The sequence below is a fragment of the Anser brachyrhynchus genome (genome assembly GCF_964034855.1).
Source record: "Anser brachyrhynchus genome assembly, chromosome: 23".
NCBI classification, from domain to species: Eukaryota; Metazoa; Chordata; class Aves; order Anseriformes; family Anatidae; genus Anser; species Anser brachyrhynchus.
In genome coordinates this window covers 8099150-8127121 of record NC_137716.1, presented here as the reverse complement: position 1 = coordinate 8127121, position 27972 = coordinate 8099150, and the positions used below count along the sequence as shown (strand labels likewise).

At 44.1% G+C, this 27972-nt stretch overlaps 1 protein-coding gene across 9 annotated transcripts; it reads right to left on the bottom strand.

Annotated features, from left to right (window-relative positions):
* Positions 1–543: 543 nt before the first annotated feature.
* ATCAY (ATCAY kinesin light chain interacting caytaxin) lies at positions 544–24434 on the bottom strand. Of its 9 annotated transcripts, none has more exons than XM_080565593.1 (13): positions 24070–24434; positions 22058–22187; positions 17361–17425; positions 16788–17009; positions 15808–15993; positions 15023–15125; positions 14352–14483; positions 13881–13967; positions 13295–13393; positions 12987–13022; positions 7736–7771; positions 6874–6909; positions 544–6262 (listed from the first exon to the last, which is right to left on the bottom strand). In XM_080565593.1, exons 2-13 carry the CDS (start codon positions 22132–22134, stop codon positions 6253–6255), a joined length of 1089 nt encoding a protein of 362 aa, XP_080421719.1. In that variant the 5' UTR covers positions 22135–22187; positions 24070–24434; the 3' UTR covers positions 544–6252. The 9 variants fall into 9 exon arrangements, with proteins under 9 accessions (XP_080421719.1, XP_080421720.1, XP_080421721.1 ...); XM_080565594.1 differs by having other exon boundaries at positions 6874–6906; XM_080565595.1 differs by lacking the exon at positions 6874–6909.
* Positions 24435–27972: the final 3538 nt, after the last annotated feature.

Here is a 27972-nt window from a genome sequence, read left to right as displayed (position 1 = left end):
GCTATTTATACAGATCACTTATTCTCATTACCAGTCTTTTTTTTCTTTTTTTTTTTTTTTTAAGTTGGTTAAAACTTGGTCACACACATGGTGCCCATATTTAAATTTTCAATGTTGAGTGACTGCCTTGGTCTAATGGTTTTTGATAAGACATTGCTAAAGTGACTCAGGTGCTTGATATAATAAATTTACCTAAAATTCATTGTTTTCATTATAGATATATACAATTCATTTTTAGTTTACTGTGGAAAAAAAATGCCTAAAATTAGTCATACTTGAAAAGCTATATTAAAAAAATAATATTGCAAAACTGACATTGCGTTTAGACCTAGGTGCCTAGGGGTCTACTTGCCCTGTGTAAAAGAATATTTTCCATTTATCGTGTAATAAATGACTACATTGCAATGCTCAAACAGAAAGAGTTGATAGCTGTTAAATTCTTTAAATAAATTCTAAGAAATATTCCTTAAAATAGGTTCTTGTGGGTGTAATATTTTCTAAGAGGCTATATTTGATATTTAGAACAAAGTTCACAATGGTAGAATTATTAATAATTAATCTTTATTGATTTGACTGCAGGATGACAAATTAATAACAAAACAAAAGAAATGAGGAAATATAATTTTTGGAGGTTTTAAGAATGAAAAAAAATGTTGAAATTGAATATATTATGCAAGAATAATGACTGTCCTTCGTCTGATGTAAGGAGTTAGCCAGATTTGGGAAAATGTAGGTTGGAGGAGGATGGGGGGACATTGAGAACAGAATCAAGTTTATTTTCATGCAGTGTTGTTTGCTTACAATAACAGTAAGAAACAATGTCTTTACACTCAAGCCCAGTGAGTCTTAAGCTCCAATGCTCTCACACTTCGGTTTCCTCAAAGCAATGTTCTGAGCACTTATTAGCAATATTGTTCAATTTCTACCAGTGATTTATCTTTTCTTTCCATTCCAGATACAAAATCTTATTCTTACAGCTCATATTTGACATTAACTTTTATCTAAAAACTGATAATTTTCCATTTTGGCTGTTACATGATTGAATAAAAAGAATAAGCAACCAATCTAAAATGAACTTTAACTGAAATGTAGTGGCTTTCCTGCTTCAAATCTGTTCTTAAAACTCAGCTCTTCAGCTAGCTAGCACTCCCTTCTTAATCTCCATTCTTATGCTACTCAGTGAAACTGACTGCTTTTGATCATACTGAATTGTTAAACAAAAGGTCAAGTAAACAAAGACTCAAACATCCTCAGAAGTTAACCTAAGGTGACAAGTTGAGTGATCAAAGTACTAAACTTCTGTGTGCTAAAAAAAGGAGGGAATGGTCGATCACTTTCTTTCTCTTTGACTTATCACTTCATTTTCTTACCTCAGGGTATGATTCATTTATCCGTGTTGTGTAAAAGATTCGTGCATGGTGTAAGGCCAGATATTTAGCTAAATCTTTTGTCAGTGGAGATAGAGTGAGAAAGGCATCACCACAGAGTGACATCCAGTCCTGACAGGTGAAATCATCTCTCTTTCTCTTTTTATCAACTGTAGAGGGAACTTAAAACTAAAATTTAGACTCCATATTTAATTTTTAGATTAATAAAATTAGGTGAAATGAATCTCATCCATAGTGTTGAGGTTAATTGTTTGGAGATAATTCTGATTCTTTTGAGTTGAGAACCTTATTTTCTTATCTGTGGTGCATCATAATTGCAACGATGGCAAACACCTCAGAACAGTCTATGCAGTAATTTGCACTTTGCTTAGTATTGCTTCATTCAGGAACCTCAGTCACTTTAAAGTGAAGAACAGATATGTAATGCACATGTGGGAGACCAGATTTTCACTTGGGTAGCAGTGTAGTTTACAACTCTTATGACAGAAAAGATTTCAGGACAGAGAAGGGTACATATTTTTGCTTAAGGGTTAGTCTCTTTTTAATTGAATATTCACGGATTCTTACGGAATCATACAAAGCAAAAAATAATACATATTTAACAGCAATCTATGTCTTCTAGCATAAACCATCTAATTACAAACACTTTAGAAAAATGACAGTTCACACATTTTTACGTGTAGGTTTGGGTTAAAAGGGCCCACTACAAAGGAAAGAAAACTGAGATAGATTATCTTATATTGCCATGGTGACTTTTTAAAATTCACTTTATCAGTAGCATGCTGTATTTTTGACTGTCAGTAAATATGGAATTACAAAAGAGAAAACGTGCTTTTGTTTTACAGCAATTTTGCCTGTATTTTTCATCTGCTGCCAGGCCAATCTGAGTTAAATGCCACCAGCATTTTATTAACTCTTTCCTTTTTTAATTCCTAGATATGTAAAATAAAGGATGTGTTGCTTTTAAAACCTTTACCACTTAGGTTTTCTCATACACATGTATATATATCTGTAAGCAAATAATCTTTGGAAAAAGTAGATGGAAAAATTGCAATGAGGTATACTCTATCCACTCACATTTCCACAGTACTGTACATAAGAAATTATATTAATTATCCAACTTGAATATAGAGAGCAGCATCTCAGTTTTATTTCCTATGACTTCCTTGTGAATCAAAATGAAAATTATTGGTCAGTTCCAAAACTTGGTGATTCCTAAATATGCCAAAACAAAGTGGTTTGACTGTATAAATTAGATGGTTGCTGCATAATACATTGAAAACTGCTCACATTTCAGAAGGCTAGACTGACCCCTGTTACTACCTTAAAGAGATGGGAAGGTATTTCCTAGTCTGTTATTAATATAGGAAAGAATCTGATTTTTCTTTCTGTAGGTTGATGCTGGGAGGATGTTGAAATTGTTATTAATTAGACTATGAATAAGAATACAACGATTTTTGTGAATATGCCATCATAGGGATAAAATCAATTTTTCTGCAGCTAAAATGTTGCTATACATGGATTCACCATTAGAACTAAGTAAATCTCATGAAAGGTAAAGTCCAAGACAAGAAAAATGTTGTTGATAATACCTGCTGTTTGATATAATACAGCGCATTCATTAGTCAAAATATTTATCCTTCAGAGATGTTTTTATGAGACAGAAACAACGCCTGGTCTACATTTGGAACATTGACTAGTATAGCAATGTTGTAATTTATTTCATTTTATTTTTTAGACACATGAATATATACTGGCAAAAGTCCTAATGTAAATGCACTTGTAAATGCACTTTCACTAGCAAAATTTTTTGCTGGTACAGCATATTTTCTTTGAAGAACTTTTATAAAATGCATGTGATTTTGTTTGAAGCCCATGCTAGTCTATCAGCCTCGAACTTAGATATCTTGCTGCATGATCAGTAAAGGGACACTGCCAACATGATCACTGTGTTTCTTTCAAAGAATTTGCAGCTACTTTGGTTTCAAGTAGCATCTAAAATCACTGTCTGAAATAAGTTAATGATGCTTTTCTTTGTTGCTATAAAAACACACTTTTTACTTTTAGCTATATTTTATCCATTATGGGTTCAAAGTTCTTTTCTATGTTGAAAAAACTTATAGACATCCATCCAGGAATAAAAATAATTACACAATCATAAATGTTTGTTAAAAATTAAAACTTAGTGCATACTATTTAGACTGCTCTATCAGAAAGTGCACTTTTTGAAAAATTGTTTCAAAGAAGTTACAAATTGACTTTTGTATTCAAACTCTTACCTTTGTATCTTATAATGAAATTGGTGATATGTACATTTTCACAAGTGAACTATTAACCTTGGCCTGGAGGAATTACTTGAAAAAATAGGAAGTTACATCTCCAGGTCTTATTATTCTGTAGTTTGTTTGTTTGTTTGCTTGTTAAAATGTAGACACAGTGTCTTTTCTTTGGAAAATAATAATAAAAAAGGGAAAAAAAAAACATTCTTCTGGTATGGTTACTGCTCAGGATCAAGAAGTAGTCTGTTTCTTCAGGTCCCAATGCTAAATCTAATCTGGGTTTCTTATTCTCCATGTCCATGTGTACCATAACAGCAGTATTTTCTATTATGTTGTGAACATTTTCCACTGAAGTGTTCAGAAACTACACATGCAAAAAAAGATTTTGAGTTGTACTTTGAAACACTATTGAATGTCCTACTAATTTTGTTCACTATATAATTGTAGATACCCTTTTCAGTGCCCAATTGCATTGCATTCCTTTTTGGAAAGCATAGCAATTACATTTTGTCTAAATGCATAAAAACTGTCTCAAAAGGAAAATCTAGCTTTAAGTATTACCAATGGGAGATAGTGAATTCACATACTATGTACTACAAAGAGATCTGTGATTATTTATAGTCTGAGCTAAAATTAATTTGATCAGAAGAGGCCTTTCTTCATTTCAGTGGGTTTGTTGAGTCCATCTGACAGACTGTGTGAAAAAGGCTGCCCAGCTTTGCAGATCAAGTTAACGTATGAAGATTTCAAAATTTCTGACTCCTACTTCTGTTTTGAAATGTATGTCTGCTGTCTGGAAGGCTTACTACAGAATGTTTTTTGATGGGCATAAAACATAAACTCCCAAAGTGCTGTTTTTTCCTTACAGCATGGAACTCGTGTTGCCAATAACGGGCTCATAATAAAATTTCTAGAAAGCCTTGTCAGTTGATGCTTGTTTGGTGCTTATTATAAACATGCCAGTGAAACAGAATATCGAGTTTTCATCTTCAGCACCAAGGGTTAATGTTATGGGTGCAGTTCTCTCTTTTTCATGTAAAGGCCTGTTTGGTAAATACGTCTATGACCGAAGAATATGGGAAAAAACATACATTAAATGAGAAGTAAAGTTAGCAAATATATTTGGTGCTTTTTTGTAGCATTCAGGAAAATAAAGATCTCATCTGCAACACTATTATGCACTGAGAAGAAAAAAGAGAATTTTTATGAATACAGAGAAGACATCACTATGTTGAAGAAAATCTTGCTTTTCCAGAATTGTCCTCTGAGGGATTTCACAGCAGAGTGAAGTTAATTTTAAATAGCCATGGTTTGAGGTTGCCAGCCTGAAATATTCTTTAAGTGGTGATATCTGCAGATAATTCTTCATCTTCATTTGTCTGCAAGGGGTAGATGTGACAGTTTATGTATGCTGGCTTTGATGAAATCGGGAGTTTCCAAATGATTTTGCCAGTTAGTTGTTTCCTAAATTTTCTTCTCTCTTTGGTCAAAGAATCCTCATGGGTCCAAACAACAAGTTTCAGAGTCCCAATATCACATCTGTGTCTCTTGGATAACTGAGAAGCTGAACCCAGATACAATGTCCTGCAGCATACTCCACCCAGGTTTTTCCCAGGCATGTATATTAATAGATGAGACCCTCATTACCCAGGGACAGAAAGTGGGAAATTTCAGATGTTTAGCAGCTTGTCTCTGCAATAGGAGGTATTAATAGTGAATGATTGTCCAATGTCATGAAATCAATATAAAGACAAGGCATGAAAGACTTTCCTGTCCATAAGGCTCCTTCTTAAAACCAGACCTTTTAGCGTGTGTGCATTGACTTTAGAAGATGCTCATAAAAAGGTTCTGTCATACCACATGGGACCCTTTTTAAAATTACCTGTGCCTTGCAAACTGAGACAGAACAAATAAGAAAAATCATGGCATTTACGCATAGGAAAGGTTCACTATGAGTTAATCAGAGGAACTGGCAATAGATTAACTGAGGAGGTCAAGGCTGGAAGAAATGTGTAGACCAGGGCACTTGGGATTTATGGGAGAAACATACAGTGAATAGAGGAAGGAAGAAAATGTACTTTTTTCATTTCCTGCATTAGTTATTTCCTGGGGCAATGGCTATTGTAACACCTGTGTAGAGGAAACTGGGTGTACAGTTTAAAGAAATATGTCTCAGTGCTGGCCAGCAGCAAGTTAGGGGAAGGGTTTATAATTTAAACAAAAAATGTTTCTCTTTCATGCTGATAACTAATGGGCTACAGGATGCCCTTAAATTACTGACAGGAAACATGCTACCTATTTGCACTACTTAGAGCTCTCCACAGACTATTGTTCAACACGTTGGAACCTGACCTGAAAAGTGCTATTCTCTGCTTTGTTTATTTGTTCTTTCTTCTTGCTGTTTAAAGTAAAATGTTTCCAAAATTTTGAAGAACTTGGCATCTTGAAGCTGGGGGAGGCACGCTCCATGATCTTACAGAACTCAGAATAAGATGATGTCAAGGTCTTATACCAAAAGGTCATTTACATGGGTGACTGCCAGACTGCATCATTCTTCTACTCCATTTGTTCAACTCTCCTTCGATTCATGACATACTGTGAAGGAACAGAAATACAGAGTTATTTTTAGAAAGCAAATTGCAGTAAATATTTTCTTTCCATAATATCTAAAAATATGAGTATGTTTGGATGTAATCCTCTACCAAGTACTATCAGGGCCAAAGATATAGTCATTCGTAGCTTTAATGGGCACTCATCTTCTCTAAGGACTTTTCCTGAGCGTATAGGACAATGAAGAAGTTACTGGAGGGTAATGGAAGGCAGCTCTGCAGTAACTTCCCATGCACACACGTTTACCATGTAGCAAATGCCAGGTAATTTACTCCTTGTATTGAGGGGCAACTTTCTTCAAGTGACTGCATAGTAGCTGCAGTTCTGACAAGTCAGTGCTTTGGGGCAAGATGCGGTCTGTGGTTGTGGTTGCAACTGCAACCACATTGCAGTGGGGGTGAAGGTGTTAACAGCTTCCCAATTTGTACAACTCTGCAAAATGGATGATGCCTCTGTTGTGTTTGGTGAATGGCACTGGGCTAAAGAGGTCTTGTGTTTAGCTCAGATTTGCCTTTCCTGTTAATCCATTACATATGCAATGGATTCCATCCCGTAGCAGAGAAAAGACAAACAAAAGAGTGAGGTACTAGTCAAACCTGGTTTCTTGATCCTCTGCAGGGGGCACAGTCCTGCTTGGAAGAGAACCATCAAAACAGTAAGTGAATCTCCACCACAAATTTATCATCCTGTCTTTTGGCCCTGAGGTCCCATGTGGTTCTTTGGAACAATTCAGATTGCTCAAATGGACCTTGGCAAATTTGATCAAAACTCCTGCTGCTCTGTGAAGAGAACAGCAGAAATATCCACTGTTCCCTCTCAGGAGCTAGTTAGATAGAATAAAGAAGACAGGCTATGTCAGAAGCAGAGCCGAAATCAAGCCAAATTATCCCGGCAAGGGATTTTGACAGTGTCTTCCAAACCTTCCTAGCATTCTCCTTCCCATCTAATGTTACAGCTTGTGTCTTGCATTTATGTACACCCAAGATGTGCTTGACAGCAGTATTTGGCTCTCTGCATTGCTCTGGTGTGCAAATGCAAAAACTGAATGTCAGGAAAATGTTCTACAGTGCCGCTGGCTCTGTTCCATGACCCAGTGGGTCTGCCAGTTTTATGGAGTTTAAAAGCAGAGTCAGGAATCCATTCACATAAATAAAGGTCAATAACTAAGTTACAAAACAAGAGTAGGGCTCACTGTGATCACAAAAGTGATGGCACAGTGAGATCTTAGGGAAAAGAGAGAGTTTATCAATTCCCAAGCACTTCAGAAATACCCTGTTGGGTACAAACATCTCCTGAGAGTGGTGAGCCTGGCTCTCCAGAAGGTGCTGCCAAGCAGTAGGACCATTCTTGTGACAAAAGACTGTTCCAGGTATTTTGTAAGTGAAGGATATGAAATAAATCCTTAGGATATGAAATATATCCTAATATGTTTCATATAAAATATGAAAGAATAGTTACCTTTCCTTTTCAGCCATGTCTTGTTTGTCTTCTGCCCTGCAAACACAAATTACATTTGAAGTCTATCATCTAGGGTTTAGCAGTGTCAAAGAGTGGAGTATCTAAGGCCTTTGTAGGGAGATAGCTGGAACTCAGAATTTCACATCTGATCAGAAATGTCTGTATTAGCTTCTTCACAGAATCATCTAAGTTGGAAGAGACCTCCAAGGTCACCGAGTCCAACCTCTGACCTAACACTAACAAGTTCTCCACTAAACCATATCACTAAGCTCTACGTCTAAACATCTTTTAAAGACCTCCAGGGATGGTGACTCAACCACTTCCCTGGGCAGCCCATCCCAATGCCTAACAACCCTTTTGGTAAAGAAGTTCTTCCTAATATCCAACCTAAACCTCCCCTGGTGCAACTTTAGCCCATTCCCCCTCGCTCTGTCACCAGGCATGTGGGAGAATAGACCAACCCCCACCTCGCTACAGCCTCCTTTAAGGTACCTATACAGAGCTATAAGGTCGCCCCTGAGCCTCCTCTTCTCCAGGCTGAACAATCCCAGCTCCCTCAGCCGCTCCTCGTAAGACTTGTTCTCCAGACCCCTCACCAGCTTTGTTGCCCTTCTCTGGACTCTCTCGAGCACCTTCATGTCCTTCTTGTAGTGAGGGGCCCAAAACTGAACACAGTACTTGAGGTGCGGCCTCACCAGAGCCAAGTACAGGGGGACATTCACCTCCCTAGACCTGCTGGCCACACTGCTTCTTATGCAGGCCAGGATGCTGTTGGCCTTCTTGGCCACCTGAGCACACTTCTGGCTCACATTCAGCCGACTGTCAACCAATACTCCCAGGTCCTTCTCTGCCAGGCAGCTTTCCAAGCACTCATCTCCCAGCCCGTAGCGCTGCTTGGGGTTGTTGTGCCCCAGGTGCAGGACCTGGCACTTGGCCTTGTTGAACTTCATACAGTTGGCCTCAGCCCATTGGTCCAGCCTATCCAGATCCTCCTGCAGAGCCTTCCTACCCATGAGCAGATTGACACATGCACCTAACTCAGTGTCATCTGCAAACTTACTGAGGGTGCACTCGATCCCCTCATCCAGATCATCGATAAAGATATTAAAGAGGACCGGCCCCAGTACTGAGCCCTGGGGGACTCCGCTAGTGACTGACCTCCAACTGGATTTAGCTCCATTAACCACAACTCTTTGGGCCCGGCTATCCAGCCAGTTTTTAACCCAACGAAGTATACACCAGTCCAAGCCATGAGCAGACAGTTTCTTGAGGAGAATGCTGTGGGAAACGGTGTCAAAAGCCTCACTGAAATCAAGGTAGACCACATCCACAGCCTTTCCCTCATCCACTGAGTGCGTCACTTTGTCATAGAAGGAGATCAGATTCGTCAAGCAGGACCTGCCTTTCATAAACCCATGCTGACTGGGCTTGATTGCCTGGTTGCCCTGCAAGTGCAACGTGATGACATTCAAGATAATCTGCTCCATGAGATCCCCTGGCACTGAAGTCGAACTAACAGGCCTATAGTTTCCTCGGTCTACCCTCTGGCCCTTCTTGTAGATGGGCGTCACGTTTGCTAGCTGCCAGTCAACTGGGACCTCCCCTGATAGCCAGGACTGCTGATAAATGATGGAAAGTGGCTTGGCCAGCTCCTCCGCCAGTTCTCTCAGTACCCTCGGGTGGATCCCATCCGGCCCCATTGACTTGCGTACATCCAAGTGTTGTAGCAGGTCTCAACCATTTCCTCATGGATTACGAGGGCCACATTCTGTTCTCCATCCCCTTCCACCAGCTCAGGGTACTGAGTATCCAGAGAACAACTGGTCTTGCTGCTAAAGACTGAGGCAAAGGCATTAAGCACCTCAGCCTTTTCCTCATCTCTTGTAACTAAGTTTCCCCCCGCATCCAGTAAACGATGGAGATTCTCCTTAGTCCTCCTTTTTGTGTTGATGTATTTATAAAAACATTTTTTGTTATCTTTAATGGCGGTAGCCAGATTGAGCTCCAGATGAGCTTTGGCCTTTCTAATTTTGTCCCTGCATGGCCTCGCAACATCCTTATAGTCCTCCTGAGTGGCCCGCCCTCTTTTCCAAAGATCATAAACCCTCTTTTTTTTCTATGCTCTAGCCACAACTCTCTGTTCAGCCAGGCCTGTCTTCTTCTGTGCCGGCTTGTCTTTGGGCACGTGGGGACAGACCGTTACTGAGCCATTAAGATTTCCTTCTTGAAGAATGCCCAGCCTTATCATAGAATCATAGAATATCCCAAGTTGGAAGGGACCCATAAGGTCCATCAAGTTCAACTCCTGGCACCGCACAGGTCTACCCCAAAATTTTAGACCATGTGACTAAGTGCACAGTCCAATCACTTCTTAAATTCAGACAGGCTTGGTGCAGTGACTACTTCACTGGGGAGCTTGTTCCAGTGGGCGATCACCCTCTCAGTGAAGAACTTCTTCCTGATGTCCAGCCTAAACTTCCCCTGCCTCAGCTTAACACTGTTCCCGTGGGTCCTGTCACTGGTGATTACGGAGAATAGGTCACCTGCCCCCCCACTCCCCCTCATGAGGAAGTTGTAGACCGCAATGAGGTCTCCCCTCAGCCTCCTCTTTTCCAGGCTGAACAGGTCAAGTAACCTCAGCCGCTCCTCATATGTCTTCCCCTCTAGGCCCTTCACCATCTTAGTCGCCCTCCTCTGGACACTCTCCAACAGTTTAATGTCCTTTTTGTACTATGGTGCCCAGAACTGCACACAGTACTCGAGGTGAGGCCGCACCAGCGCAGAGTAGAGCAGGACAATCACTTCCGTCGACCAACTAGCAATGCCATGCTTGATGCATCCCAGGATACAGTTGGCCCTCCTGGCTGCCAGGGCACACTGCACACTGCTGGCTCATATTCAACTTGCTGTCAACCACAGCCCCCAGATCGGAGCCTTCCTGGATTCCTCTGCCCTTCAGAACTGCCTTGTCCCTGTAATATGCAGCCTTAATAACTATAACCCTCTTGGTATGTTTCTGTTGGTCCCATAAGGTGGTAGCTGACTAATTTGGGCTGGGTGACTTGTTTTTCAGCAGCTAATGCTGAACTGAATGGAATCCCCCAAACTGGCATCTCACATTCAGTTCACCAGCTTAAGGAGGTGTTATTATAGCACATGACTATTGTGCTAACCCAGCCGGTCCTTCCTCTGCCCATGACTCCTTTTTGCTCTTAGCAGTGCTGACTGATTGCTTATGGCTAGCACTTCTAACTTAAATCACTGGTGATGGAATGGCTCTAGAAAATGAAACAAAACAAACTGTAAACTAATGGGCCTCTTTATGCCACTCTAGCTGAATGAAGTGGCTTTTAAAATGAGCACTAGCTCTCACTCTAAGGTCAGGTTGCATGGTCACATGGGGAAAATATGCCATCTTTATACATGGGCTGATATCTGATTATCTTTGCTATCACATACAGTGCAAGGACCTGCTGGTCAAACTGAATGGCAAGAATAAAATGCATGGTCAGTGGAAGCAGGGACAAGTTGTCTGGGAAGAGTAAGGATGCCACCCGGATGTGCAGGGGTGGGATTAGCAAAGCCAAGGCACAGTTGAAGCTGAATTTGGCAAAGGATGCAAAGAATAATAAGAAGGGATTCTACAGGTACATTCATCAGAAAAGGAAGACTAAAGAGAGTGAACCACCATTGATGGTGGTCACAACTGGTGACAACAGGAGTGGAGGAGGCTGAGGTACTCAACAATTTTTTTGCCTCTATCTTCATTGGCAGTCACTCTTCCAACATCTCCCAAGTCTCTGAACCTCAAGGCAGGGACTGGGGAAGCAAAGTCCCTCACAATGTCAGTGAAGATTGGGTTTGACACCACTTGATGAACCTGAGCATACAGAATTCTATGGGATCCAGTGAGATGCAGCCCAGGGTCCTGAGGGATCTGGATGATGTAGTTACCAAACCACTTTTTGTCATAACTGAAAAGTCATGGCAGTCAAGTGAAGTCGCCAGTAACTGGAAAAAGGGAAACATCACAGCTATTTTAAAAAGGGTAGAAAGGAAGGCCCTGGGAACTACAGGCTGGTGATCCTCACCTCCATGCCTGAGAAAGATCATGGAATGAATCCTCCTTGAAACTATGCTAAGGCACAGGAAGATGACTCAAGACAGGCAAAATGGCTTCACCAAGGAGAAATTGTGCCAGACCAGTCGAGTGGCCTTCTATGTTAGAGTGACTACATCAGTGGACAAGGGAAGAACTGATGTCATCTACCCAGACTTCTGTAAGGCTTTTGACATGCTTCCGTGAAATATTCTTGTCTCTAAAGTAGAGAAAGATGGAATTGAAAGATGGAAAACTTGGTGGATTAGGAATTGGCTGGATGGCAGCATCCAAAGAGTTGTGGTCAATGACTCAATGTGCAGGTGGAGATCAGAGACAAGTGGTGTACGTCAGGAGTCTGTATCAGAACTGGTGCTGTTTAATAATGACATAAAGAGTGGAATCAAGTCACCCTCAGCAAGTTTGTGGATGACACTGAACTGAGTGGAGGAACTGACACAAGAGAAGGAAGGGATGCCATCCAGAGAGACCTGGACGGGCTTGTGAAATGGGGCCCACATGAACCCCACACACATCAACAAGGCCATGTTCAAGTGCTGCACCTGGGACAGGGCAATCGCAAACATCAGCACAGACTGGGGGATGAATGGCTGGAGAGCATGTAGTGACAGGACAAGGGGTAGTGGTTTTAAACTAAAAGAGGGTAGATTTAAATTAGATATGAAGAAAAATTCCTCCTTCTGAGGGCAGTGAGGCCCTGGCACAGGCTGCCCAAAGGTGCTGTCGGTGTCCCATCCCTGGCAGTGCCCAAGGCCAGGCTGGATGGGGCTGGGGGCAGCCTGGGCTGATGGAGGGGTCATGCCCATGGCAGGGGTGGGACTGGGTGGGCTTTGAGGTCCCTTCCAACCCAAACTATTCGATGATTCTCTGAGCCCGTGACGTGGACTTATGGAGTTAAGAGGAACAATTCTATGGATAAATAACCTTTTAATCAAGCTTTTTCTTCCTCCTATAGCTTTTTCGTATTTTGAGAAAATCAATAGAAATTAAATGTAGACTATGTGGAATAGGCTAGGAGGAACACGGGATTGACTGGTTATAATGCATAAATAACCATGTGAGAAAGCAAAAAGGCAACAATATCCTGACAAAATGAACCAACCCTCCTTCCACCCAAGAAATTAATTTTACCTTTCTTTTCTGGCCTTGATCCTCTCTTCTTCATATCTGCAAAGAACAGGAAACATTATTTAAATGTTACACAGCCAAGACTGTTCTCTTTCAGTAAAATGCAGTGTTTGCTCCAAAGATGACAGAAACTGCAAGTTAGCAGTTTGCAGGCTTTTGCTTGGCACAAGTGTATGAGTCAGATATGGTTTGCCCCAGGCTCTGTGTTTTCTGTACATGGCTTTTGATTCAATACAATATTCTGCTACACAGGATTTTTGTCCTGGGCCTGCTGAGATCTATATGTGCTCCAGGGTCCCTGTGATACTTACTGTAAGACACAGTCTGGAATCTGTACATGCTCCATTGGGATAAGCTGCTCCAATTCCTCCAAGCTGTGAACATACTGGATCTTACTGATAAACTTCACACTGGCAAAGAAAGGGAAAGAGTGTGCTCTTGAGGCCTTGCTTTGATTTCCTCTCCGTAGGAAGTCAGACTTTTCCTGACAGGAACAGGGAGTTTTGCATCTCTGTATCTTCTGCAGTCTTAGTGCACTTATATCCTTTCAGTGCTAATATGCTGATGACTAAAAACTACGATGAGATACTACATCACTGTATCACTCAATATCTGCAGTGTGCTTTACAGGAGGGGCCCAGGACCACCATTCCTGCACTTCCCAGTAAATTTGCTATCTTTCAGTGTTCTTTATACACTACCCACTGGGACAAAGTCTGCTCTGTATCCAGATCACGATAGTGTCTCCTGAAACCATCTTTAGAGTTGTCCTTGGAAGTATCAGACATGGGACAAATGATGAAGTTTCACCGTGGTCCCTACTATTTAAAAGATCTGATTAAACAGGTTAAATTTCCATTCCAAAACCAGCTGAGTATGGGAACACGTCATATTTACCTGATGAAGGGCCTTGATATAGCCAGCACTGTCCGGATGAACCATGAAGGATGCACAATTATCAAGGCTTTGAGGTTTTTACGCAGCCTGTGGAAAAGCCACGGGACAGAAAGTCAAACTTGAATTATCTTTTCTTAAACTCACCTGTAATCTGTCAGGGCTCTGAGGGCACACTTAGGCTTTAATAATGCTCAGCAGCCACACCTCGGGGTCTCCAGCCAAAAGCCCTGACCTATTTAAGCTCAGAGCTGGGCAGTTGCAGGAGTACTGCTTTCCTTGCCTGAGTGTTGTATTAGTCAGATTTCTGTGAAGGGAGCATGTCAGGGAGAAGAGGAGATGAAGTCAGCAAGCTGTGACAGAGGAAGAAATTACAGAATCTGGAACTGGTGGGAAAGGCAGTGAGAAAGCAGTGGAAGAAATGTGGAAAGAGGATAGAGAAAAAAGAAGAGGCAACACCAATAGGATTCTCACCTTCTGTCTATCATCTGATAGCATTTCTTTAGCCAGCCAAGGCCTGGCATCCTCCTCCGGGGTGTTGCTCCATTTAGGTACACAATCATGTAGTCCTCAGCCACCAGCAGCTCCAGACTACTGATCACGTATCTGTTGGGTGATCAGAAGCAATGGGGACATGAGACTCAAAAAAAGTACCTTGAGGTTTCTTGAGGTGCCTCTGTATGATCCCCAAAGTACTCCAGGTGTTTTCTTTGTACACCTTATAATATGTTTCAAGCTCTCTTGGCATCTCTGCAGGGTGCAGATGGTGTTTCTCAGGGTTTGCCTGCACTTGTTAGCATAGAGTGTACATTGATGGACCAATTCTTGCACCATTTTTCTGCCTAGTAGTAGAATCTGCAGGCTGTTCAGCATTGTATACGTATGGTCCATCCTGGTTGTGAGTCCACTACTGGCATAATTAACACTAAATATTTGAATGCTTTGGCTTATTAGACTTGATTTTGAATGCTGTGGACAGTGATGTTCACTCCAGTTTGCAGCTGCATGCTAGAGATATTTGGCCTGGATTCAAACTATTTCCACCTGAGGTTCCTGATGCAATGAATACATGGAAACTAGTTCCCTAAGACCCAAGTTACCTTCCTTGCCCTCCTCTCCCTCATAGACCTTGACCAGCCACTTACAAGAAGAGGTTCTCCATTATGTAGTGGTAATCAGCCAGGTTACTGTCTGGGAGATAGCAGGCAGCAAAGACAATGATGGCATTGAGACCTTCTCCATAATATCCTGGGAAAGAAAGACAGGCAGCATCAGTGACTCTTTCCAGGCTGAGACACAAGAGTTCATGGAAAAATATCAGCAAAGATGCATTGCTAAATGTGGGCCTGTACTGCTTCTTGTGTCTCTGTTCAGCTCTAGGTAAGTATTTGTCCCTTTTTACGTACCTTTTTCACAACTGGATTTGCTTCTTATCCTGGTTTTGGCAGTACCATATACATGGGGTTCAGAGAAGGAATACATGTATGTCAAAGCACAGAGCTAAGAGTTTTGCCCTGGGTCTTTGTTTGCCTATGACCGAATTTCAGAAATGGTCACCAACTGTGGGCATCTTAGCCTTTAGATATGCCTCCAGAGACAGCTCAGACGCTAATTTACGGAGGGATTAAGCAGCTGCAGTCACTTCAGCATTGGCAATGTAGCTGCAGCATTAGCCTGCAGCTGTAGAAGAGGCTCAAGGTGTATTCGTGCTCACTCAGAGCCAGTCTTATTATTGCGTTTGTTTATTGAAACCTTGCTATTGTGGCTATCTCTTTTTTAGCATAAGCAGGGTGCTTTTTGTGCTTATCTGCCACATAGCAGTATGAAAGGAATAGTAAATTTCCCTAAAGACAGCCAAAACAGTCAGGGCATCCCTTCCAGCTTGACAAAGATAGTACAAGAAATCCGCCTGGCTAGGATTAGGCCTCACCTCCGTGTGTCACCACTCTCATGTAAGGTTTGATCATCTGGAGGTCAATGCGGTGCTCCTGCTCTCCGATGATGACTGTCCTCCAGAGCCGTCCATTGGTAGCACTCCCATCTTCTGTCCCACCATCCCCAAAGAGATCTGCACTGTCCCCAGGCATGTTCTTGGCTGTGGCTACAGGAGTGTCATCTGGAAAAGGGACAAACATTTCTGCCATTAATAACATGTATGAAGAGGCTCTGCAATAGCTTTGGTGTTCAGTAACATCCACAGACAGGATGATCTCTTTCACGTGCAGTGTTGATTTTTATATGTTTATGGATCTTAATTTTTTTCAATTGCCAAATTGTAATAGAAATAAGTTTAATATCTCACGCCTGCAGTCACATGTAGTTCACAGGACTTTTTGCTGGATCTTCCTTCAGATCCATTTATACTGACTGAAGAGGGCACTACCTGTATCAGGGGATCTCTTCTGATCTGCTACCAGAGCTGCTTGAGTGAGTCTTTCTTAGCCCAATTCAGTCAAAATCATCCAGGTTAGCAAAGACCAGGTTATTCAAGTTGTTTAAGCCAATCTGGTTTGGTTTGAGCATTTACATGACAGCTCTACCTGCAGAGCTGAGTAGGTAGCACCTTCCAGCCTGGGGTTGTGGCCCAGGTACTGCTGGAAGGGAATGTATGTACACAGCCTTATGCTTTATCCTGAATTGTGGTTAGACTGGTGTTTGATTGAACTATCTGCCCACACTGTCCACTGGTGGAAGTGCTGAGAGAGCACTCCTGGACTGTTGCTGGTGTCTTGGTGGGGTAGATATTGTGCGGAAGATGGGCTGTGGTTGTATGTGCTGTGCTTCACTGCTGGGGAAGTCAGTCCACAGCTGCTGATGGTAAGTGTTATCGAAAGTGGTTAAAATTTGGGTTAAAAAAAAAAAAAAAAAGCCCTAGCCCCTGTAGAAGTTCACCCAAAGTTATCCTTTTACCTTCCCATTCCAGTTCATTCCCGTTTCCCAGGAATTCAAGGGAATCTGTTTCATCAGGAGTTTCAATGTCATCCACATTAATATCCAAGTCATCTGGTGTGTCCAAGAAGTCATCGGAGAGAATGGAGCCTTCACTCTGGTCCAGGGAAATGTTGATTTCAGGTGCAACAAGTGTCTTCCGTTTACGATGCGACCCATTACAGTTTAAAGTATTTGGGGGAGCTGGAGTTAAAAGGAAAATAACTGACAGGTTGTCCTTGTACTGTATCCTTAGTGCAAGAGATGGTGTTTTCCTTATTCTTATTTCAGGATATGGTCTTGGAAGCTAAGGGTAGTGGGCAGTACCTAACACATGCAGGTATGGCTGGATAAAAGTGCCTACACTTCTGAGATCCCTATTTCCTCCCCCAGCCTCTTGCAAAAGATTTGCAAATTTAGATCTCTGTGGCTTCCTCTTCCACATGGGAGTTTTTGTGGAGACTCCAGGGGAACTAAATTTTGCCCTAACTGCATGCTGTCACTCCCTTAGGCTTGTTTTCCTTTGAACTCCTGATAAGGCAGGCTGGTACTTACAGGATGTATTCTCATCTTCTGTAGGGCTGCCCAGTGACTCCATTCCTGTCTCTTCTGGGAGAGGTCTGCAGGCAAGCCAAGATGAGGAGGTAAAAGATGGGAAACAAGTGATATTTAGAAGAAAGTCACTGCATGACAGACATGAGAGAAGTGAGGATGTCAGGGAAAAACGTACAACTCCATGTGTGCGCTTCCATTTTCCTTTCGTCTGTGAGCATCAGCCTGGTGCTAACGTCAGGGGATTTACCCAGGAGCAACCCAATAGCTGTGCTTTCTCACTGGAGAACAGTGCAATCCCAAGAAATTTCCAAACTATCCCCCCAGTACGTCTCTTATCCTGCCATTCAACCAAAAGTCTGGAAAATCTAGCCAGTGACACTGGAACAAATACTGTCCTTGGGAAAAAAAAAAAAAAAAAAAAAAAGAAAACACCCTCCTTTTCTCCATATTATCCCCATTTTGATCTCCATCAGAAGGTTGAGAGGCAGTGCCAAACTCTAGGGCTCCTCATCAAGAGTACCAATGCTGGTACTTTGATAATGAACCCTGCACAGTGTAAGCAATACAGTGGGCTGTACAATCTGAATTTGGCAGTTTACAAGGACAGAGTGGAACTCTCTGATCCCAGTAGAAGGTGAGCTAGCAGCAGATGTTTAGCACAGGAGCATTTGCCACTGTCCACCAATGTTTTCTGAACAGTGCATCCTGCCTTCAGCCACCGGCTATGGCTGAAGTGGAGCAAATGTTTTTTCAAAGCACCCTCCACAACCACGTCTTGTGAAAGGCAGTTGCCTCCTTAGTCTATCGTGACTTTGCTCTTTTAGTTGTTTTCTTGGTGTTCAAGGCAAGAATTCTAAACCTTAGGTGTGATCACAGAGTCATTCCCCCATCCTGACCTCAGTCCCCACTTGGCAAAAGATGACAGCGATACCCAAACCCTGCTGAGGTCTGGAAGCAGGTTCATTCTGAGCTAAGATCCAGGTACGGGCACTCAAACCAGTATCTTGGATCCAAAGGCTGACCCCCTGCTCTCTTCCTTGGGCTCCATGTCAGAGGCCAGGATTTTCATCTTCATCCCCTTGGTATAAATCACCATGCCAGTTGCTGGAGGCTTAGAAATGACAACTGAATTAAAGTTTGGCTTTCCTTTATAAATGTTAATGCCAGATCTCATTACGTGCCTGTTGCCCTTTGCAAACTGGTAAAGTTGCTCCCAACTCATAGGGGTAAGTGAAGTAAGAATCTGCCCCCAGTTCTGTTGTGAGTAACCCTAGCTGGCAGTACTGAACAGCACACTGCCCACCCTGAGCTGGACACTTTTCCCGTTAATTGAGCTGGACACTTTTCCCATTAATTTGAGCTATAATTTGTACCTTTCCCTGGCATTAGCTAGGGGAGGCAGTTTGAAACTTTTCACACACCATGACCAAATCCCACCAACCCCATGACATGTTCATGATGTCAACAGACTGTTAAAAAAAAAAAAAAAAAAAAAAAACGACCTTCTAAGCTATCCTTGTTTTACCTGCCCATTGCTGAAAGCTCCCCCACAACAGGGAAACAGGCCAGGCATTCAGGTATAAAATCTTGTGTTCTGGGATGGCCCTGAGGTGAAACATGGAGGAAAACCCACCAGTTTTAAGGCAGTAAAGTAAGAATTGGGATGGGACCACAGGGTTGCTTTCTAGCAGCTGCTGGCGTTAGTCTGACCATAACAGGGAGAGAGCTGATAGGGACTGGTATCTCTGAGTCGGCAAAAGGATGCTGTTTGGCTCTGCCCTACAAAGGTTTCTCTTTGTGTGGCCCTAACACCAGAGCTACCAGCCAAATTAAACCACATAAATGTTTAGATTAAGGGATAAACCTCTCCGAGCTGGTTGTTGTATATTTATGAGCTAGGGACCTGATCAAAGGTGCTTGGTCCTTGCTCGTTTGGGCAGCCCCCTATATTCCTGAGCAGCCAGACAGAAGGGCCCTCTGCCCCCCTCCAGCCTCTTCTCCTCCCTTTTGCTTTCACCTTGAACAGAGCCTGTCTGGTTGTTTATCTGGCTGTGAGCTGGTGCCTGGCACAACTTGGTGATACAGCATCAAAAGGAGGGGGGAAGGCCCAGCTGTACCCAAGTCAGTGCTGCAGTGAGGCACTCTGCTCTTTGATTTTAGGATTTATTAAAGAGAAGCAATTCAAAAGTCTGAGGCAAAGAAAAGGTCTTTCTTACCTTCCCAAAGGAAACTTGAATCACTACCTCCCAGTCTCCCGTGTAAATCTTCCTTCCCACATGCAGCTAGACCTAGATGCCAAATTTTCTGAATGAAGCCGCTTTTCTAAGAGTTAGGTGCCACCATTTTTCTCTCTGCCGATAGTGTGATGCCCAGCTTCCCTGTATCTCAGGCCCCAGCCAGCCCAAGCCTTCTCTGACTGTCATCTGATGGATGTGTGACGGAGTGAGCATGCTCCTGCACCCGCCCTGCTGCAACGCTACAGCATCATTGCAGGACGACACTTGCACAAACAGCTGAGACAGACTGTCAGCAAGAGACTCAGCCTTCAGGGAGCAGAAGGAGGGGGGGGGCCCTTTCCTCTCTGCTTCCTCCCTGCTTGATCTCTCCAGGCGATGTCTCAGTGTGTTGGCATTACACCCTTGCAGCAGAAAAAGGCAGAAGCTTGTTCTGCAAAGGAGCTTCTTGGAGAGGGATGGGAATGTCCGCTTGTGTTCTTAATAAGGAGATTAATTCAGTTCCCCAGCCCAGATCTTTGTCTGGGGTATATATTTTTTGTAGCAAGATTGGTTAATCACAGCTAAGCCAAAATAGCTATGCAGCAAATCATCTGGTAGAGAGCTACTGTCCCACATGCAGCAGCCTCTGCCCTGTTATTTTAATGCTTCTAGGAGGGAATTAATTTCTTTTTTTTTTTTTTAATGACAGCAAAACACAGCTGGTATTAGTGGATATTTGGGTTGGAGTTCACTTGCATCATTCCTGATTTAATCCCTCTGCAGCAGTCTAGCAGCAGGGTGTGGAGCTTGTTCCCTGGGCTTTGGCCTTGTCCCTGCCACTAACTTGCTGCCCAGCCACGGTCACATTACTTTGCCTCTCCCTGGGTTTTGTTTGCCAGTCAGGAGTGATGATGCCCATGTTACCTGGTGCCATGGGCTCTGCAGAGCCCCCTTGAAGGTTTGCCTGTTGCTAGGGTACGTTTGCTGGTTGCATGGCAAGTGTGAAACAGCCTGACTCCTGCTCCAGCATACTGCACGGGTGTCCAGGTGCTAGCCCAGCTTTATCCCCGGATTTTCTAGGGAGCATTGGGTGTATAATTTCTTTCTATACCTCACTTTCCATTCCACTCAATTAAAAGCTTGTCAGTGCAACACTCTAAGGGAGCTTTATGTTGCCAGAGGTCTGTCAGCCCAAAGCTTTGGCTAGCCCTGCTTTCAGAGGAAAGAAAAATCTGTCCTAGAAACCCAAGGCTTGGCTGAGCACTCCTCTGTGGCCAGTGGAAGGACAAGTGATGTCTAGGAGCCAGGTGCTGGGCTGGCAGGCAGAGATGCTTAGATTAGCACTGCAGCTGGGCTTGGGGTAAACAGAGCTAAGCTCATCCACCGGTGCCAAGGGACACAGGAGATCCTTTCTAGCATGGCAAGGGTTTGTGTGTGCCTACCCACATAGCACACTGTGCCACTGTCCTGCAAACACAGGGACCCTGTGGGTTGCTGGGGGGATTCAGCTGCAGCTGGGATGGGGTGAAACAGCCCTGAAAAGCCCCTCAACCTCCCAGGCCCCTGTGTGCCTGGGGCTGGCTGTGCTGGGTGCAGCAAGGCTTGGTGTTGGCTGTGCTGTGTGCCTCAGCAAGCTGCTGCTGGGCGATGGGCTTTAGTGCTGGATGTGTGGGGCAATGCTTGAGTGGCTGCAGGGAGTTAAGTGCTCACTGAGCTTACAAAGATTTTTGTCAGCTCTCTGTGCAGTTAATAAGGTGTCTGTGAAGGTGAAAGCTGTCACCTTGGCACCTTTTCTTGCCCACACATCATTTCCTGCAAGGTTTGCAACCACTGTTGCGACCAGTGCTCTGTTGTCTCAGGCATGAGAAGAGCAACAACCAGGTTGCCCATGTGGGTGGAACAGTCTATATCTACCCCGTCCTGGAAAAGGTAATTATCTTCAGGACTGAGAAGCTGTCCTGGGAGAAGGGAGAAGGAAAAGAGCAGTGTTTTGCTCATTCATTCATTCATCCAAGCAGATGGCCCATGGCAGGGTCAGATTCTGCCACTCAGCATGTCAGTTCCAGTGGTCATTGTATCCCAATGACTTTGGTTCCTGTGGCAAAGCATTGTTGCTTTGTTTGGGGAGACACTGCTTGATGCAGAGGCTGAGATCCAATAGTCAGTCCTTCCGTCCATCCATCCCTATAGGCATGTATTTATCCTTGTTAATCTCTGTCTGTCCTCTGCACCCTGTTCCTTACCCTCCTTGGCATGCTTACAGAGTGCTGCCAGAAACCACCCAAACTTTTCTAATCATTGAAAGTAGCCTTGCTACAGAAGCCCTGCTTTCTGGCCAGTCGTTCTGCTGGAGTCAAGGCTTCTGCTGCCTTTGGGGCTGGTAGGAGGGACCAGCATGATACATGCTCTGCTGGTTTCTTACAGGAAGAAATAAAGCTTTCCCTGTTTTGTCTTGATTTTTTTTTTTTTCAGGGAACGAACCTGGGAAAGTCCTCATCTTGCCATTCCTCCTTCACATCCACATTCTCCATCCGCAGAGTGGCTTCTGTGGTTCCCATTGTGCTCAGAGATGGTCTGGATGCACAGTGTTTTCCTCAAGGAAGGGCTCAGGCTGGAAAATGGAAGGCAGAGAGGCTGGCACTGAGCATCACTACAGGGGAGCACCTAATCCGAGCAGGTTCAGAGCAGGTATGCCAATACCAATCTCGACAGAGAAGCAGCGAGATGGCTGCTTGTTGTGCAAAAGGCATAAGACAAGAACATGGAGGTTTGTGGCTTCTTGACACATTTTGGACAAGAAAAGAGGAGGTGAGGCTGGCCTTGAATCAAAGCAACAGGTATATCTCTGCACTGTTGTGGTCTTAGCTCTTCTCCCTGTAAATAAATACCTTCTGGGCTGACACCCTCCTATTTTCCCTTACTACCTTTCTTGCAATAGTAATCTCAACATTAACATGCACCTCTGCTGAGAGAAATTAAATGTGGCTTAAAGGGAAGAGAAGAGCTCCTCCCAGGCTGTTTTCAGGTTGGTGTGGCAGTAGCACCATTTTCCATTTTGCTGGCTTGAACAGAAGCTAATGGCTCAGGTTTTGCAAAGAAATTCCCGAGTGCTGCTGCCTGATCTGTTCTCCATCCCCATGCTTGTCCCTGTACCAAGAGAGAAATGGGAGAGGGTGAAGAGGCCTTCACAGGGTCGTTGAATGTCCTTTCACACCCCTGAAGAGTTCGCTCTCTACCTTGCTCTAAGTTCAAAAAAGCAGCAAAAAACCTGGAGCACCTCAGATGGAGGCAATGCAGATGTGCTGCTCCCAGGCTGGGCTTTCACCTGCACTGGTATGAACAGGAGAGATTCAGATCCAGGGGCCTTGTTCTCACATATACTAACACCCTGGTAGTGCCAGGGGCCCTTAAGACCAGAAATACTGTTGCCTTCATTAGAAGATTCCTACACTGCCAGCCAACAAAAATCAGACTTTTCTACCTATTTCCCAGGGACTGCATCTGTGTTTGGTGTGTAAGTGCAACCCCTTACAAAGTCCAGCTGAGGGAATGGGACCGGTCCTTGCAGAACCAGCTCCAGTTGGCAAGAGCAGAAATGCTTCTCTCAGCTGGCTGCTGCTGCAGATGAGCTCAGCAGCACCTGAGCCCAAAGGGGACAAGGGCAGGCTTTATCTTATACAGAAAATGCTCAGGTGAAATCAGCGCAAATGGTGGGCACAGCATTAACTTCTCTGCTGCAGTCCAGTTTTGAATGTTCTTCCTGAGCTCAGCCCTTGTGCTGTAAATGTATCCAGGCATGGGCTGGGCAGTAACATATATTTTTAGAGTAACAGGCCTGGAGTGATTTCCCAAGTGGATGGGGCTACTCTGTTTGTCCCCTGTGTCAGGAAAATCATCATCTAGCAGAATTTGACCCATTGCAATAAGGCTCTTCTAGAGAGCCGGTGCTTTTTCTGCTTCCCTGGAGGCTTGTATTTAAAGAGGGTGTCACTGGTGATGAACTGGGGAGAAATAAATCTGCCTGTGTGTATCTGCTTTGAAGGAATTAAGTTATGTAGAGGCCTGAGTAAATCAGGCATCCATCTTTATTACAGGCACTGACAGAGATAGGAATCAGAGCAAAGAGCTGTCTGTGAGGTTTGCAGGGCTTTCTCGCTGACCAGCATCTCTGAGCCTTTCCTCACAGCATGCACATTTTGTATTCTGGCCTTAACCACCATGCCTGGCTGCATGCAATGCCCATGACATGTCATACGTGTCCCCATTTTTATATCCCAACTTGCAGGCAAGGGAGATACCTTGGGGCTCAGAGAGACTCCACCTTCCCTCCCTGCTCCCCATAGCTGTCATATGCTTTCTGCTAGCCCTTGAAAGCATCATGGAGGGAGAAAGAGAAAGGGAAGAAATTGAAACGAATCCCAGGGTGGAGTCTGATGTTTTTTAATATCAAACATTGCCTGGCAGTATGGAAGCCCAGATGACGCTGTACTCACCGATGCTTGTGGCTAATGTGGAACAAAGAAGATCCTGCCCGTATCCCAGCTGCGCATTCCTCCCAGTGCAGACGGGCTGCTCAGGAGGTTCAGTGCCTGGATCTGGATGCAGACGTGTGGTGCTTTCTCAGTGGAAGACTGTGTGGATGCATCTAGGTCTGCCTTTCTCGCAGGAGACAGTGCTTTGTGATGTGGATTTCATTGGGAGGGTATTGGGAGTTGTTATTTGTATTCTTCCATGGCGACCGCTTTCTCAGCTGCCTCTCTCCCTTCCTGTTTCACTATTTTCCTCTTGCAGCTGGCTAAGCGTCAGCTCTCTTAAGTCAGCTAATTGCACTGCTTTTGTGTGTGAGGAGGATGGTGGTAGTGACGGGGGAGGGGGGGGGGGGGGCGGGGGGGGGGGGGGTTATGGGAGGATGGGTGGAGAGAAGAGCTGAAAGCACCCCCTCTTGGTGCCACCTCACCTCCAATTGGCTGAGAGGTACCAAATATCTCCCATCGCTCTTGCTTGGGATGAATGATGCTGCCAGGGACTGAGCACACCACCTCCTTGCTGTTTTCAGTGGGAGCGAGGGATGCCCCTCATCCAACAGGATCTGGTCCCAGAGGAGGCATGGAGCTGGGGAGGGACGGATAGGAAGAGGAGGGCTTTTTAATGCAGTGCATCATTCACTGAGAAAGAAAAAAGTGGTTTGAGCATGTGTTAGAATGCGAGGGAGCTTGTCTGTATCAGTGTTAAAGGTCCATCTTGCCTGGCACATTCAGAGCTGATCTGTACTTAAGACTCAGGCACAGGTCTCACTTCTGGTGCCAAGTACTGTACAAATAGATCAGAGTTCTCCCTATTCTGGGGGATCAACTCCTGTTACTTGCTTCCAGGATGTCAGTAACAGCATTAGCCTGAGGCCTTTGCAAGTTTGTTTGCAAGTGTAAATCTAAAAGTGAATGAAGTAGCAGTAATTTTCAGAGATTCTGATTTCTGCCTTCTGATTCTTGGGCTCCAGCAAACAGCATTACCTCCAGTTCAGGCCAAATACTCAACCCAGCTTCTGTTAGAGGCCCTGGTGTTAACTTGATGATGTCTACTCTCAAAAATCCCCCTAAAGCTTGCACAAAGCAGACAAGTTGCTTGGTGCTGTACTAAGATGAAGGTAGGTCATCTTCATTTTTAGTGGTGATCCCCCAATGAAGGAAATAAAACAGTTTTCCTTCTGAGTCTTAGCAGAAATGGTCTGAGAGAGCCTATTTCTTCTATTATATCAATAGATAGAGCAGGGCTGTGAACTCCACATTTGCCTGCTGCACTAGGATTTTCCTATTACCGCCTCTTAAAGATGCATTTGATTTTCTGGGGGGCTGTTCCATGGACAGAGGGACTGCAGTGATCTAGAAAGCAGGGCAGGGTGGGGAGATGAAGGAATGGGATATGGTGGAAGCAGGATTCTACTTATCGCACCTCTTTTTTCTGCTACAATAAGAACATGAGTCCTGTGGTCGTCTTGGCTCCCATGCAGTCGCAGTATGATGCTGGGGGGCTCCACCAGCACTTTTGGTCAACACTGGCAAGGTCAGCAGGCTGAGGAGAAGGGCTGATGTGCTATGTTGCTGGCTAAGTTACGACGTCATGAGGCCCTGCTCTGGAGGAGCCCTACTGACAAACACTCCTTAGATGCCCACCTAGGAAATGCCTCTCCTATCACCTCAGCCATTTCATTCTTCTGTAACCACATGTACCTGCTAGGTGTTCCCATCCTCACCTGTTGGAAACTGGGACCTTGGGTTCATCAGCAGGGAGGTAGGCCTTACACAAGTGGCATAGCTCCATGCTGACATTGTTTACTTAGGACCAGAGGCTCCTACAGGACAAGATGCTTAGGGCAGTATTTCCTCAGTGGTAGCTAAGCACTAGCAGCTTGTAGCCGTGTGCATCATCAGCCTGGTAGATCCTGGATCATCCCTCAGAGGAATGGTGGGGTATCCCTCATTCACATCTCTCTGTTTGGGCATCTCTGTGGTCCAGGATACACAAGATTCTTAGGGATGTTTTAGAGAGGCATTATATTTCTTTAAGGCATAAGAAGCAGCCAGAAGATCAATGGGGAGTGAAAGAGATGCCAGAAAGTCTGTAACACCTGACAGCTCCAAAGTTGCTTATCAAAGTCAGCAGGCTAAGGTTAATATTTGCATTTTACCTTCACTTTTATATGAGAAATGCTATCCTCCATGTTTTCCAAGACAGTTTGAACCTAATAGCATACATATACATAATACAACCCTGTATGAATGCTGTCTACTGGCTGTGGTCCTTGGACTTGGAGCAAGTGTGCTGCTTCTAAACCCTATCAGGTCACCAAGGCACTGCTTGTATTTTGCTGAGCTGATGCACAGCTTGAAGGGTTGAGTTAGCCCATCTCCACTTGCTAGCCCAAATGTTTTTTCGCAGTAGATTTTGTTTTGGTATGCTGGTACATAAAAAGTGAACACTTCACTGAGCTAATTTTCCAGCATTGCAATTCCTCCAAGAATTCTGCTGTTCCTCCAACTGCTGAGCACAACTTCTGCAGAGTCCCGCTGACTTGGAGAAGGCAAGGGAATGCATTGTGCGGGATCAGGACCTTCCCAATACTGTTTGTTTTTTTTTTCCAGAGCACTTTTTTTTTACCCTGCTCCAGTCCCTCTAGTGTTTCCTTATGCTCCTCTCACCTAGAATAGCAGGTTTTTAAGTTACTTGGTAGCTTTTTTCACTTCTGGCAGCGAGAGGTTGTGCTGATGGGGACTTTGCAGTCCTGATGGTCACCAGCAGTCCAGAGGCTCTAGCTGACTTTCTTAAATGTGTGAGCCTGTAATATAAATTATTGGCTTGATCGAAAGTGCTGATATTATCGCTATTACGGCAAATCCAGCTGTTTCTCTGCACTGATGGAAGGCGAACACTGAGAAACTTCAGGCTTTCTGCGAAGTTTTGGAGTCGGCCACAGGAGGGCAGTGGATCCAGCCCAGCCTGCGGAGAAATCTGTCTCTTCTGGCTGAAACAGGACATACACAAAGCAGACTGTAGAGGTCACTTTGCACCAGGAGATGGCTGGGTCTGAGGCGTGAAAGTGTCCCGATGGCTTTCTCCAAGAGGAAAACAGAGTTGTTAAGTTTGACCCCTAGATAAGTTCGATGGCTCACTGAAAACGGGCTGAGATGCTTTTCCAAAATCCAGTATTGAAAAGATCCTGCCGCTGCCCCGAGGTGGGGTTCTGCTGGAAGAAAACAGACGAGAGATGCTCGTTCTGTTCTTTTAATGACAGATGAACTCAAACCTGCCCCAAATGCAAGGGGATGCTTGGAACAAGCTGCTGGAGCTGAGAGCTCAGTGCTGTGTGTGCACCGCAGAGCTGTGGATTGCTCGTGTGTGGGTGCATTTGCACGCATGTTCATGTGGTTTCTAGGAATCTTATAGAAATTAAGAGCACTTTAAATGTTTTTCTTATTGGCCAAGACAATAAAATATTTAAGTCCGGCTGAACATCCCAGAGATGGAGTGCAGTTCAGGCCTTGGTGATGAAAGGGGTCTGAGATTTCCGTACTCATAGATCTCTTTCTCCATTCACACTCCCATCTCCTGACCCCAACAGGTGGAGGTGACCGCAGACTCTGACAGTCCAAAAGCCCAGATATGAAACATCCATTGAATGTTTACTCTTCTTTCCATCTCTTTTTAACAAACTTGGACACTTCCCGAATTTTCCAAAAGTCACTAGCATTTTATTAATCCTGCAGTGTGGCAATGACTGAGGTGATGGTGCCCAGCTTAGTGCTGAGCAAATTCCCTGATGCAAAGCTGGTAGGAGCCCATCTGAGCTGTGACTGCTGCTGTGATGAGCAAGGCTGCTTGTGACACTGTGTCTGCCTGCC

What these genes read in the sequence shown, in the direction of transcription:
- ATCAY (XM_080565593.1), bottom strand. Translation starts at nt 22,134, where the DNA reads ATGGGAACCACAGAAGCCACTCTGCGGATGGAGAATGTGGATGTGAAG. An exon ending in GAATGAACTGGAATGGGAAG is followed by an intron (nt 15,994 to 16,787) that starts GTAAAAGGATAA and finishes TCCCTTTTCCAG; the next exon opens with ATGACACTCCTGTAGCCACA. An exon ending in GACATGGCTGAAAAGGAAAG is followed by an intron (nt 6,910 to 7,735) that starts GTAACTATTCTT and finishes TTCTCTTCCAAG; the next exon opens with CAGGACTGTGCCCCCTGCAG.